The 15,663-nt window shown below is 32.5% G+C and overlaps 1 protein-coding gene across 1 annotated transcript; it reads right to left on the minus strand.

Annotated features, from left to right (window-relative positions):
* Positions 1-2,085: 2,085 nt before the first annotated feature.
* LOC145934987 (UDP-glucosyltransferase 2-like) lies at positions 2,086-4,092 on the minus strand. The gene is made up of 4 exons (XM_083035956.1): positions 3,615-4,092; positions 2,832-3,202; positions 2,417-2,636; positions 2,086-2,309 (listed from the first exon to the last, which is right to left on the minus strand). Exons 1-4 carry the CDS (start codon positions 4,090-4,092, stop codon positions 2,086-2,088), a joined length of 1,293 nt encoding a protein of 430 aa, XP_082892082.1.
* Positions 4,093-15,663: the final 11,571 nt, after the last annotated feature.

Here is a 15,663-nt window from a genome sequence, read left to right on the forward strand (position 1 = left end):
TTCGAAGGAAAGCGGTTCGGGTAGCTGTATTTCTTAAGACGATATCGACCTGCGCTGACTTTATGCGATCTCATCAGGCGTAAAGCGTTGCAATTTGTGCCGCTGTGTAGAAAACTATTTCACGATATCTACGACTTTCTCTGCAGGCATATACCATGGAATCTCGAATTATACGATTATATGAAATAGGTAGTAATCTCGTATTTACCAATTCGCCGAGACTATCATTTCATCTAAACATACGTAAATATACATGCACAGTCATAAAATTTATTACGATATATTTTAATACGCGTAATTTTAATTAATTTATATAACTTACTTTGTTCACATAAAAATAGAGAATAATTATTTTATTATTAATTATGAATATTAATAAGTATATTATGTAAAAAAAAATTTTAATATTTTCTAATTTATATATAATTATTTTTAAATATACTGCAAATATAGCTTGATACCTCTTTAAAGCAAAAATCGTGTCCTACATTTATTATGATACGTACGACTATCAACTTGTCAGCATAAGAATAACGATGTAATTATTATTAATATTTTATTCGCACAGTTACGGTTTTCGACATATTAAAATTTTAATATCACTCATTATACGATGCTTGACTTGGATTATTAAATAAATATGTGCGTGTGTGCATTACTATGAACGAACTGGAATAAAGACTTAAATGAAAACTGATTTGAGATCGAATGCATATATCGTGAGAGTTACTTTACTCTATCCTGATGTAGCTGTCATAGACGTATATGACTCCGTTCGCCTCTGTTATCCGTCGCTCTTTTCCGAACGCCGTTTTATCGCACTCTACATTCTTTGTAGGAAAAAGACGAGGTCTCGAGCATCTCCAACGGTGCCTTCGTAATAGGGTATTTTTTTGCGATAGCTGCACCCGCCTCTTCGAATCTTCCCATCCTTCAGGCAACATACTTCGTAAGATACAGGAGCTAGTGGTCTTTTCTCATCTCATGGTATCTACCTTTTCTCCTTCATGCATAATTCCGATGTGTGATAGAAATTGTAGTGGGATAGAAGACATGAGTAGTTCATCGAAATGAGCAATGTAAAGTTAAAGTTAAATAGCAAATATAAAGAGCGAATTAACGTTAAAAATAGTTTTTAGTCTGATAATATAGATGACCTGGTTTTTGCTTCTATTTTTCGCATATAGTGTATAAGGCGACAACGTATATATACAAAGAAATAGATCACAGTAAATGTACTAAAAACACATCCACAAACTGCAAATAATCTCATGTGTCAATTAGTTAAATAATAATTTAATGAAATAAAAAGAACAAATAATTCTTTTACAGTTATATTTTTATTATTTTTTATATTATATATATATTATATTATTATTTTATTTCGTATTATATATTTTTACATTAACTTTCTTAAAACTATTTTAAAAATTAATGTTTAAAATTAAAAATTAAAATTAACCTAATGTTTAAAATTAAATATGCTACTTATTTTAATGTCAAAGTTGCTTTAAAAAATATGATAATATAGAAATTAAAAAGAGAGATATCTTTGATATTTTTCAACTCTTCTTGTTAAAAAATGTAATTATATATACAAAATGTATCCCCTAAAAAATTAATTAATTTTTTTTGTAACATCTATTTGCTTTTTTGTATTACGATTAAATATTATTTGTAATAATTTATAGATTATTACTAATGTACAAACTAATATTACAAATATGGCACTTGATAAAATTGCTATAATATCCATATCGTATCTTTGGTACCAAGGATCATGAGCAATACTAGTATGAAGATGAGAAGCACCCTTATGACGAATTACAAATTCGATCCACCAAATCGTATTTTCCATTAGATTATAAGGTTTATCTTTATTTATTGTTTTAAATTTGAGCATTCTTTCTTTGTACCTAAAAAAATATATGTTTAAAACATTATATACTACTCTACAATTATATTTTGAATCTATTTATGATCTTGAGGTATAGTATTGCATAACAATTAGATTTCTATGAAAATAATTAACTTGTATTTAAAAAATAAGATTTGTCGCATAAAGCACTATTTGCACAAAAATAATTACCTTTTATCGTTTAAGATATCTATTATAGATGCATTTATAATTTCTCTTGACATATCTTGAAAATTTAGGTACTTAGCAACTCCGAGAGATATCATTTTATTAACATGAGTATACTGATCGGCTATAATTGGTATTCCTATAAGTGGTACCGCGTAATAAATAGCTTCTTCCGTGCTTTGAAATCCACCTTGATATATGAACAACTTAATTTTTGGATGAGCTGCAGAAAAGCACAGCAGAATGTATAACTGATGGCTACATATATAAGAGAGAGAATACATTTCATTAAATCTTTGATTTTTAATTACGGCATTTGTATAGATTTACCAAGAATGCTCTGTTGAGGAAACCATTTAGCGGTATAAATATTATCAGATTTATTTGTCAATTCTTCATCCATTTTCCACACAATTTTGCATGGCAAACTTGCAAAGATGTCGTGAAATGCGTTTAATACATGCTTGGGAAAATTTGACATATGGATATTTGTACCTAGACTCATATAAATAAATCCATTTGGTGCATCTGTCAAAAATTCGTTCAAATCCTGTAACAAGATAAAATTAATATTTATTTATATTTATTCTTTAAAAAAGTAATATTTATACATATATGATCTGATTTTAAATAAATATATTAAATATAAATAATAATTTTTAGCAAATATATTAATAAATAATATATTAATAAGAGTATTTCCAATAATAAAAATTTAACAATATCGTTTGAATGCAGTAATTACTTTCGGTAAAGCTGGAGGATTTCTTGAAATATGGAGATTTCCAAATCTTATAATATTAGGTGTTATCGGTCTTATAAAGGAGATAGCTTCTTGTTGAGTATGGATCATAATACTAATGTTTCTTTCCATGTCAGTTATGTCTGGTATATTTTTTCCGAGATATTTTTCTGCAATTGCTTGTTGCTCAGGGAAGAAATGATTGAACATGTAATATATGTGATACCACTGTTGAATAAAATTCTTTAACCTCTGCCAAAATGACAGATTAAGACCAGTAGCTAGTCCCATTTCCCAATTTGAAGGATGTGATGACAAAACGGGTGCACCAAAGGCGTAATAATTATGACTATATAATCCTAGTGATGATACACCTATAATTGAATACAAATATTACGCAAAGAGTTACGTAAATGTGATTGTTTAAACAAGATGTTTGGAGTTAAAAATCTGCACAAAAAATAATTTTGTGCACACATTATTCATATTTACAATACATAAAAAATAATTATTTGTTCGTATTTTATTGTCTTCGAATTTCATAATAATGACGCTAATGAGAATAAATATCTATATTAATTAAGCTAAATTTTGATAATAGATTTATATTTTTCAGCTAATTTTAGATAAAAATTATAAAATTTTATTAAGTTATGATTTTTTTTTCATATTTTCGTTAAGAAAAACTTCAGTTCAAATTAATTCCAAAAAATTTATTGTTAAAAAATAAGGTGCAAGAAATTGTTAATAAAATATATATGTATGCTATATAATTTTTACTCTTACCTATAAGAGGCGCATTAAATCTGTGCGCCAACGGATACAGACCAGGTGTCTTTACAATTTCTATAATTACTACGTCAAACTTTTGTTTGCTGTTCGGTGCATACATTTTACGTACTTCTGAATGTTTATAAATATTTTCTGTCCATGCGTGACCTATATTACAAATTAGCTCACGTTCTAAAGCCATCCATGTATATTTCTGCATGCTTTCAACAAAATTTGCGTCTTTCAGTGTCTTATAACTCTCTTGGAAATTGATTTCTGTTAAATTTGTCAAGCTAGGATCATTAACTGGATTCGTTGTTAGAACAACGACTTTGTGTCCTCGTCGACTTAGAGCAGTCCATAATGATTGATAAGCAATTTGGTGACTGTAAGATGGTACCGAAATAATCGCTAGGATTCTTGCGGTTTCCAAGAATGGCGTGACGATGCACAATAAACACATTATCCAAAATATTTTAGCAATTGGTCCCATTTTATTGTTGATATATAACGCAATAAAAATTTACTTTCAACTACCGAACGACAATGTAAAGACTATTGACTATAACTATTCCAGCAAAATGTCTGCTCTTATTTGTATAATCGTCCCGTTTTTTATCTAGAATAAAGTATACATACTTATTCATTTTTTAATAAATAATGACATGTACATACGAAATATATGATATTATCATTGCTTTGGTAATGTTATAATAGATAATGCACAATAGATAATGCCTACAAATTAGTCCTTTGTTTTCAGAATATTTAGAAATAATTGCGAAGATTTTTTATATCGGCGTATCAGTAATAATGAGCAAGTTTGATTTGCACCTGCATGATAGAATATACTTACATTATCCAAATATATATAAAAATTTATAGAATATATTCAAAATATTCGATTATTAAAATGAATATGTGTGACATGAGAATACAAATAAAACATGCGCTTAAAATATATGTAATTAGGTCTGCATTTACATTTAGAATACATATTCAAAAAGTTTATTAGCATTGCTTATACGAAATAATTTTTATTAGATATATTTGTTATCTAATGGTTTGCAGCTTATTAGCAAACTTGGCGGTAATACGACAGCAGAAATTCGATGCAACATTAAATATCTTTAAAATTATGATGTATTTTAAATTATGACAATCAATAATAACAACATATTCTTTCTGCTTTTACATGACTTCAAATCGTGGCTTTGAGTGAAAAGTTTGAGCGAAAAGTGAAATTGATTTGAAAACAATGGTATATGTTGCGCATGCGTATCTTGTAGACCGTGGCAAATGAAAAACTCGCAAAACCAATGGACCGAAACTGTGATTCGTTTCTTTCATTTCTCGTCATCTTCATCTGTCATACTATTCCTCTATCTGATCGCGCGAGATCGTTTTTCTTTCGACCGCAAGAAAGTGAAATCTTGCTGTAGTCTGTCGTCATAATGCGGAACAATTGTTTTTAAAGGCTTCTGATGCAACTTTAGTAAAAACATGTGAATCGACACGCTGTAATCATGACTTATGACTTCAAGAGAGATGTTCAAATTTTTATATATACATACTAAAATACTAGAAACTTATATATGCATACTAAAATACACATACTATACATACTTAAATACATTCTAAAATACTAGAAACTTATGTTAAACTATGTTAACTATGTTAACAACATCTGACATTTTCTCAATATACAGAATTCGAAATTGTCGCTTTATGTGACCAATTATGATATACCTATAATATTTTATATAATAGTAAAATTACGAAGAAATATTATTTTGAAATAATTTTTAATGACTTAATATTAGAGTTTGATATTTCTTTGGGATACACATCTATATAATGAACACTTTTATATAGATTTATATAAATTCGAGAAAAAAAGTTTAAGTTTTATGAACATAACTTAATAAAATTCACAAGATTCATCTGTCGCCGTATTTTATGCAGATACCAGAATAATCACGGAGAAAAATATCTAAAAATATTCTCTCTTCCTCTCTCTATTCTTAGATAACGTAACACATCAAAAGGTCAGCAAATCAATTAAAGGATTGACAATTTATTAGGCTGAATATAAAAAAGTAATAGCTCTATTAAAGTTTCTTACCAAAGCATGTTCTTCTTGCTGATTTTTGGTCTACACGATACCAAAATAATTTGTTCTAGATGATATCGATTCTAAATAATATGTTTTTCTCCCTTCAGTACTTTTGTAAATTTTTATCGCTGATATTTCCTGCACTTTCACAAAAAGCAAGTTCTCTCGAATCTTATCGCTCTTCTCTTTTCGATTAAGGCATTGAAAAGGCTATATCGCGTACTATAATACGTCGCTATACGAAAGCATTTGTAGCGCCGTCGTATCTCGACGAACGTTTGATCACATGTAGAAAATATAAACTCAGTATTGCTTATATATGTATTTATTCTTAAATATGTTGAGTGATAATTTTGACATTGACTCTTGTTGATTTTCTAATCTACGGATACGCGTTTGCCTATTGTATAGAATAGAAAAAGATCTTGTATTCTCTTTTTCTTTCTTCTTACTTTATGATATTTTATCCGATGTTATATTATAGGAAATTACATGGAATGTCAACTCTGTTTTATGTCCATGACTTGATCTGTAAGACACACAAGAAGCTCTAATTGAATTAATTATGTCGATTCTGGTTGATTGATTTATCACAATAAAATTTATACGTTTATAAAGATGTAATTAATAGTAGAAACAAAAATATTGTTAGTTAGATTTTTAAATATCTTTTATTAGATATCAGATGTTTGTATACATCGGACGTATTATAGCATTTCAATCCCGCAAAACATTTGCGGATTTACATCAAATGTCAACAATGTCAATATGTTTTTTTAAGGTCACAATTTTTCACGTTTAATAAAACAAAATTAATAATACCTACAAAAAAAGGAAAAAATCAATAAAATACGCTATCAATCAATAATATTTGCTTTATTTTAGGCGTTTGATTATTAGACAGTAATATTACCTGTCATTAATGTCGTTGTTAAATAATTCGCAGCGAGTTTAACGGAATATTAGTTTGTAATCAGTTCAAGAGATCGCGACGATGCGCTTCCATGTATCTCTGCATATCAGTCCTAGCCAAAGTTTCTACCTATCCGCAGAAACCGTATTCAACATGCAGTAGACACTATGCACGAGAATCCTGAGGGAGTTAATCGGGACTAAGTTTAAATGTCTTCAAGATGTTGGTACTGACCCACTTGCACGTAGACAGGCTAACCATTGGCTGTACTTCATCAACGAGATATGTTCAAATACGCCCACTGCGGGACGGGAACAATATGCGACATGGTTAAAATGAACTTGTAGCAAGTGTGTAGCATATGCGATAACGTGAATTTTCTCACACATCGTTGAGCAACAATATTTATTAAAAAATAAAAATGCATACTATTTTTAATTCTCCATTTTTTACAATAAGCTTCTCGGATATATTATATATTGTATATATGTATATACACATATATATGTATATAAGAAAAAGCATTATAGTTCCCGACTTGTCCATGATGAATAATGATTAATGCCGTTACATTAAGTCGAATTTCCTTTAAAATCGCTAAGACTGTAAACACAATTTCCTTAAATCGCGAATCTCGGCACGAAGTAATTATCGTTTCGCGACCCTCGCGTTCCACCTTCGTGTGATGTATGTACATGTCGGTGTACCGGATAACTTTAACATGGAACACACATACTTTGAATGCGGCTTGTTAAAAGTTTCCTGGTTAGATGGAAATGGATTTTGCATTTGGTAGGCGTGCGACTCGTAGGCACGAAACAACTTTACGATGTCGACTACCTCTCGGATACTGCGACGATCAACCGACCACGTGACGAAGAAGTCTAAACCGGAACAACTATGAGAAAATGTACAGCTACAAGAAAGTTAGATTTATAAAAAACAATATATCTTTAAGAATAAAAAATAAATATAAGAGAAACCACTAAATTTGCATCTCACACATTCACATAAGAATAAATTTAGTATTAAAATTGAAAAATAAGTTATATAAATAAATTAAATAAGTATTAAATTAGTTAAATAAGTTAAATAATAAAATAAATTAATAAAAAATAATATAGAAAATTGCATCTCTTAGCTTTTTTGACTAATGACAGCTAGCTAAAAAAAGAAAAATTTAATAAACTGAAAAAAATAACTTATTCTACACAGATTATACATCTCGCATACTAAATTTTATTTTTACGCAAAAGAAATAGAAATATAAAAAAATAAAATATTTGCTTTAATATAAGAATTTTTCTGCTTATATATTAGTTGACTTTTCTGTTTATATTATAATAATTAATTAACTATAAAGATCAACTGTAAAATAACATTTTATAGAATTTAAGATAAAAAAAATTTAGTGATAAATAATATTATAGAGCTTGATAAAGACATTTTCGCGAAGTGATAAATATAAATTCCGCGCGCATCTTCATTGCATTTTCCTCGCTTAGACATATACTTATTGTTATGCTATGTCAATTTTCTATATTATTTTTTATTAATTTATTTTATTATTTAACTTATTTAACTAATTTAATACTTATTTAATTTATTTATATAACTTATTTTTCAATTTTAATACTAAATTTATTCTTATGTGGATGTGTGAGATGCAAATCTATTTGCGCATTATTCAGAATATCTTCTAGCCGTCATCCAACACTTCTTTGAAAATCTATTTATAATGCGATCAAGTTAATCGCATAATTCTTAGTTATTTAAAAATATTTTTATCATATTTAATATTTTTATATGCACAAGATGTGTTTTATACAAAATTTAGTACAATATAAAATTTTTCTTTGTTATATTTAAAACTATCTCATAGAGTAAATAAAATTATGCGATTTGTCTTATTTATTGTAGCAATTATAAAGTCCAACAATCTAGCTTTCATGGCTTACATAATCCGGTTTAACAATAAAACGGATATGATTACTCGTCGACGCTTTTCTTCTTAGACAATCCCGATTCGGCCTTTTATGAAATTCATTTCCGAAGAGTACGAGATTCAGAGTCCGACCGAGTTTACCTCCACTTTAATTCCCTTTTTGCATGCATCTGTCGAGCACTCATTTTCTCACCAGCTTGCGCGATATGACGAAAGTAAATCCAATGGCTGACATAGTGAGAATATCAATGAAGATCGAGTAAAGACGACCGATGGTAAGGCCTATCCTTAAATTCGGAAGTAAAGCCAAAATCCTATTTGAACACGATTCCTTTAATCCATACTGAAACCGGATTATAGAGATAATTTCGCCGAGTCGCTTCTAATCAGCTTTCATTTACCACAACTCGATGAGAAATTCGCTAAATCTTTGACTTTCGCGTGTCAAGAGATGGAGATGGCGGATTTCCAAATGAAGATCTTTACTTCGAGAAATTTTGGCGTGAAACTTTCTGCTCATTATAATTATACTAATCCCATTAACGAACTGACATCGTGTATAAAAATGGCACACTGGAAAGTTTCGAGAAGCTCTTAGATGAAATATAAATTATATATTTTAGAAAACACATAGATATAATTAATTCGACGTATAAAATTTTCAGCTTTTTACTTTGTATATTGTATACAATCAAAAGAAAATAAGTAATATAAGCTTTTCCATTAATTTTCCTCGAACTTTACATGCTTATATTATAAAATTGAACAGTTTCCGTTCGCAACATCATAAACATCGTATATCGCGTGGAAACCATTACCGTGTGACTCGATTCTCCGCAAAGTCGATATCGCCCGTTTACGGTATAGGGACGCGAGCTGATCGATATTAATCGCGTTTCGCTAGTGGTGACGGGTTCCTCTGATTGACGATGACGATTAATGCGGGTCGTCGGGTTATGCCCCAGATAAACCGGCTTGGTCCTTGGTGTATATGTATGCGCCCTCGCTGCAGAGAGCGTATGGGCCGCGCGTATTTACGTTCGTCAATTTACATGATCGGGGGCGTGAGCGCGCGCGCGGTTCTCGTTACTTCACGCTCCATCACGCGCGCGTGCAAGCACGCGTATGCAAACCGCCTAAGTTGCATACGGTGTCGACCGGCTGCTGGTCAGCCTGGCGAACGGAATTTCCATCTGGCGCGTCGTCGTTATCGCGAATCAGCCGCCACTCGCAGTTGCACATTACGCTGCTTCTGGCTTTTCTCGTCACACGGACACTCTCTCTCCTCTGACGGAAACGGTCGGATGAAGAACAGAACGTGAATAATTCATCGAGTCCGAGACCGCACTTTCGGTCGTTACGCGTTCAGAGGACCAAACCCATTTTTGTTTTTCCTTTTCTTGTTTTTGCTTCTTTGCTTTTGGAATTCATAGTTCGTTAGCGTCGGGCCAAACAGAACGCAGACGCGATTGGCATGCATTTGCCGTTAATCGTGAATGCACAGCGGCCGCTGTGGAGAAGAATTGTGGCAATCGGATTTAGCCATCGACGGGATGGCTCGGCGCGGCGAAATTGACCTTTCCATAACTGGATCAATTTTTGTTCGCAATCATATAATCCTAATATTCCTCATCAAACTTGTCTTCGCGAGAAATGTCAGTTATCTGTCAAATTATGGTAGAGCTGATTTACCGATCTCTCAAGAGTTCTGTAAAAAAGGATTCTAAAGATAATTGCCATAATTGATGGCAAATGAGATGAGATAATGTTTTAATAATAAAGGCAAAGTAGTTGCTATAACGTTATTTTATTAATATTCGTTTTATTTATATTTCATTTAATTTTGTTATATAATTTTTAAATAATATCAATCATTTAGTCATTATTAAAAAGCAATTATAACTGAAATTATTAATTTTATCACAATCAACTATCATTTACCTATAAATTATAAAATTATTATATATTTGTAATTTTCTCTTATAAATATACATAATTTATATAATGTATATAATTAATATTGATATGTTAATAATTCCAGATTTTATATATAATATCGTAACAACGCATTTTCTCATAGATATTATTATAGTGTCTTGATTACGACACGACATTAGTGGAATATTTTTATATATACAATGATATATGCAAATACGATTTTCCATTAAGCAAAATCGTTAAAAATTAATTCTAGGTAAATAAGCCATAAATTACAATAAAATATTTCGTAATTAACGATATCTCATTAGAGTGCAACACGCAAAGTTAATACTACTTCGATAAAAATGTTTATATAATTTTTTTCTACATAATAGCGTGCAAGTTGTGTCTTTGACCTATTACAGAAGACTACTACAATAATATTAAATAGAATGACTGAATCTTCTATTAATTTGCTACAAACTTGATGATTATATCTGATGTAAAATATACATGTATATTTTTTAATTTACACCATATGCCTTCAATGCCATATCAGTTATCAGCTGATTTCTGTCAAAAATATTAATCGAGTTTAAAGAATTATAACATATTATTTAAAACATTATTACTTTAATTTTTATACCAATTTATTATTTTAGAAATTAATTAGCAAATTGACGCTTTAATCAACAGATATCTGTCTAGAAATATTTATAAAGTAAAAATTTGCTAACTAAATTTTAAAATAAATAATATATTATAAAAATAAAAATAAAAATATGTTGTAAATAAATCACGTAAATTCGCACGATTGAAATGTAAGAAAGCATTTTAATATATAATTTGTAGAATTATATGAAGTAATGAATCATTCATTTAATATTTGCATTTGTATTTTTTGTTTCAGAAAATCCTAGGAGAAACATTTCGTCCTGCCGATGTCGCCGATTATAAACACACGTAATCTCGTTTCGCAGCGCGAAATAGGTAAGTGAGAATATGTATCAGACACGTATTTTTCGATTTCGTGACCAACGGTATAATTCGGTATAACTGTTAAACATTAATAAGAAGCATCATACACGCGCGACAAAATAAGGCAATATTTACACGATCGAAGCATATCAATGCGCATGATGTTAATTATTACGTGTTGTATGTTTTGCATAGTCTGATGTCTCGAATATCTTTTAACATTTCAGATGTCGAGTCGCGAGTGCAATTTGAGATAAGTGTCGCAGCTATCTTCGAACGTCGCGTGACGAGTCGGGAGTGTCGAATCTAGCGACGAACGAACGTCTCGATCAAGCCACTGGATTACACGGTCGGGCATCCGCGATTATTTAAAATCGGCGTTTGTCGCTTCGCGATTTCGAGTGTTTGTCGTGAGACGTATCTCCAAACACGTGTTTCGCGCAATTCACGATAAATGTCGCGGGTACCTGTCGCGTGTAATGAGTCGGGAGCGTCGAATCTAGCGACGAACGAACGTCTCGATCAACCCATTGGATTACGCGGTCGGGCACCCGCGATTATTTAAAATCGGCGTTTGTCGCTTCGCGATTTCGAGTGTTTGTCGTGAGACGTATCTCCAAACACGTGTTTCGCGCAATTTATGATAAATGTCACGGGTACATGTCGCGTGTGACGAGCCGGGAAGATCGAATCTAGCGACAAACGAACGTCTCGAATTACCCATTGGATTACGCGGTCGGGCATCCGCGATTATTTAAAATCGGCGTTTGTCGCTTCGCGATTTCGAGTGTTTGTCGTGAGACGTATCTCCAAACACGTGTTTCGCGCAATTCATGATAAATGTCGCGGGTACCTGTCGCGTGTAATGAGTCGGGAGCGTCGAATCTAGCGACGAACGAACGTCTCGATCAACCCATTGGATTACGCGGTCGGGCACCCGCGATTATTTAAAATCGGCGTTCGTCGCTTCGCGATTTTGAGTATTTGTCGTGAGACGTATCTCCAAATACATATTTCGCGCAAATTATGATAAATGTCACGGGTACATGTCGCGTGTGACGAGCCGGGAAGGTCGAATCTAGCGACAAACGAACGTCTCGAATTACCCATTGGATTACGCGGTCGGGCATCCGCGATTATTTAAAATCGGCGTTTGTCGCTTCGCGATTTCGAGTGTTTGTCGTGAGACGTATCTCCAAACACGTGTTTCGCGCAATTTATGATAAATGTCACGGGTACATGTCGCGTGTGACGAGCCGGGAAGGTCGAATCTAGCGACAAACGAACGTCTCGAATTACCCATTGGATTACGCGGTCGGGCACCCGCGATTATTTAAAATCGGCGTTCGTCGCTTCGCGATTTTGAGTATTTGTCGTGAGACGTATCTCCAAATACATATTTCGCGCAAATTATGATAAATGTCACGGGTACATGTCGCGTGTGACGAGCCGGGAAGGTCGAATCTAGCGACAAACGAACGTCTCGAATTACCCATTGGATTACGCGGTCGGGCATCCGCGATTATTTAAAATCGGCGTTTGTCGCTTCGCGATTTCGAGTGTTTGTCGTGAGACGTATCTCCAAACACGTGTTTCGCGCAATTTATGATAAATGTCACGGGTACATGTCGCGTGTGACGAGCCGGGAAGATCGAATCTAGCGACAAACGAACGTCTCGAATTACCCATTGGATTACGCGGTCGGGCATCCGCGATTATTTAAAATCGGCGTTTGTCGCTTCACGATTTCGAGTGTTTGTCGTGAGACGTATCTCCAAACACGTGGTTCGCGCAATTTATGATAAATGTCACGGATACATGTCGCGTGTGACGAGCCGGGAAGATCGAATCTAGCGACAAACGAACGTCTCGAATTACCCATTGGATTACGCGGTCGGGCATCCGCGATTATTTAAAATCGGCGTTTGTCGCTTCGCGATTTCGAGTGTTTGTCGTGAGACGTATCTCCAAACACGTGTTTCGCGCAATTCATGATAAATGTCACGGGTACCTGTCGCGTGTAATGAGTCGGGAGCGTCGAATCTAGCGACGAACGAACGTCTCGATCAACCCATTGGATTACGCGGTCGGGCACCCGCGATTATTTAAAATCGGCGTTCGTCGCTTCGCGATTTTGAGTGTTTGTCGTGAGACGTATCTCCAAATACATATTTCGCGCAAATTATGATAAATGTCACGGGTACATGTCGCGTGTGACGAGCCGGGAAGGTCGAATCTAGCGACAAACGAACGTCTCGAATTACCCATTGGATTACGCGGTCGGGCATCCGCGATTATTTAAAATCGGCGTTTGTCGCTTCGCGATTTCGAGTGTTTGTCGTGAGACGTATCTCCAAACACGTGTTTCGCGCAATTCATGATAAATGTCGCGGGTACCTGTCGCGTGTAATGAGTCGGGAGCGTCGAATCTAGCAACGAACTAATGTCTCGATCTACCCATTATTTCGCGCAGTTTTAAGTGCTGCGAATATCTTCTAACATCGCGGGATAGATGGATGGCGAGATGGCGATGCATCGACCGGTGAGTCTATTTATTTTATTTATTTAATATTTATATTTAACTAAATATTGCGAAAAATTAAATAGGCATATAGGCATAAATCTCTTAATTAAATATCGGCATATCTCAAATGTTTTTTAAAATCGCGCGAATATATAACGGATATAATGAGAATATCGAATTGAACGGACAATGGTCTACCTATTATTTCCCCTTTCTTTCTCATTAGATTACGCGGGCGCGCATCTTGCGATTATTTATTATCGGTGTCCATCGCCTCGTTTGTACGAGTGTTAATCGCGACACACTGTTCTCCAGCGCGCAGAAGTGCATACATTAAATAAGAGAACAGTTTGCATTAGTTTGTCTAACAATAAGTTGATTTACGAGATTCGATACTACCATATCAAAACCATGTAGGTTGTTGAGCTACCAATATAGCATTAGATCTCTAATATATAATATATTTGAGTTTAGTAATTTATATAAATTTAATAAAAATATGATTCATTATTTTCAGTAGTTCTACTATTAAAGATAAAGCTAGAACTCATTATTTACGAGTTTCTCCGAAATTATACGCCAGCTTCACACACATTATTATTTAAAAATTTAAATAGCAAATTGACGCTTTGTTAATATTTTTTGATAGAAATTAGCTGATAATAAAGCGTTATATGCTAATTAAATTTTAAAATAATAATATGTTAAAAATATTAAAATAGTAATAAGTTGTAAATAATATGTTATAATACATTAAATTCGATTAATATTTTTTGACAGAATACAGCTGATAACTGTCAAAGATATTAATCGAGTTTAAAGTATTATAACATATTATTTAAATCATATTATTATTTTAATTTTTATAACATATTATTATTTTAAAAATTAATTAGCAAATTAACGTTTTAATCAGCTGATTTCTGTAAAAAAATATTAACAAAACGAAAATTTGCTAATTAAATATTCTAACTTACATATTTATATTTATATTGTGTATATTATAATTTGCTAATTAAATTTTAAAATAATACTATGGTAAAAGTTATAAAACAGTAATTGTAAATAATATGTTATAATACCTTATTCTTGATTAATATTTTGTCTTTCTAATGCTATATCTTTTCAAACGAATCTCCTTCGAGTTTTAATTAATTATTAATATGAAGTCATGTATATAGTATCGCGCGCGCGCTATTAGACTGAAGTTGCCGATGTTCGTAGCCTCGGCCATTATTGAAACGCCGCGAGTATCAGCAGTTGGAGCTGCGTCCCGCTGTGATTAATTAGTAAGCATTATCGTTAGAAACGATTTCTAACCTTTGTACTGTAATATTTATCAATCGCATATCATAATTTCAACGTTAATATGTAGTCGTAATTGTTCGAAACGCATATTTCGCGAAAAATTCGATGCAAAATCTCTTGCCAACATAACCCAACTTAATCTGTTGTCGTGCGCGCGAATGTGTTGCGATCCGTGGATATATTTATCGTTAATTCTAGCTTACATATTTATATTGTGTATGTTATAATGTGAAATAATAAGATTCTAATATATGTATGTATTTTATTTGTTACAGGTAGCATTGCGATACACAGTGCGATTCGAGCGTCGTGTCGCGAATGCCGTGTAAAGTTTCGCGTGTCGTGAGTGCCGTGTAAAAT

This window comes from Prenolepis imparis, unplaced genomic scaffold, assembly GCF_030444845.1.
Source record: "Prenolepis imparis isolate NDT839.2.m4 unplaced genomic scaffold, iyPreImpa1.0 SCAF_4, whole genome shotgun sequence".
Lineage (NCBI taxonomy): Eukaryota > Metazoa > Arthropoda > Insecta > Hymenoptera > Formicidae > Prenolepis > Prenolepis imparis.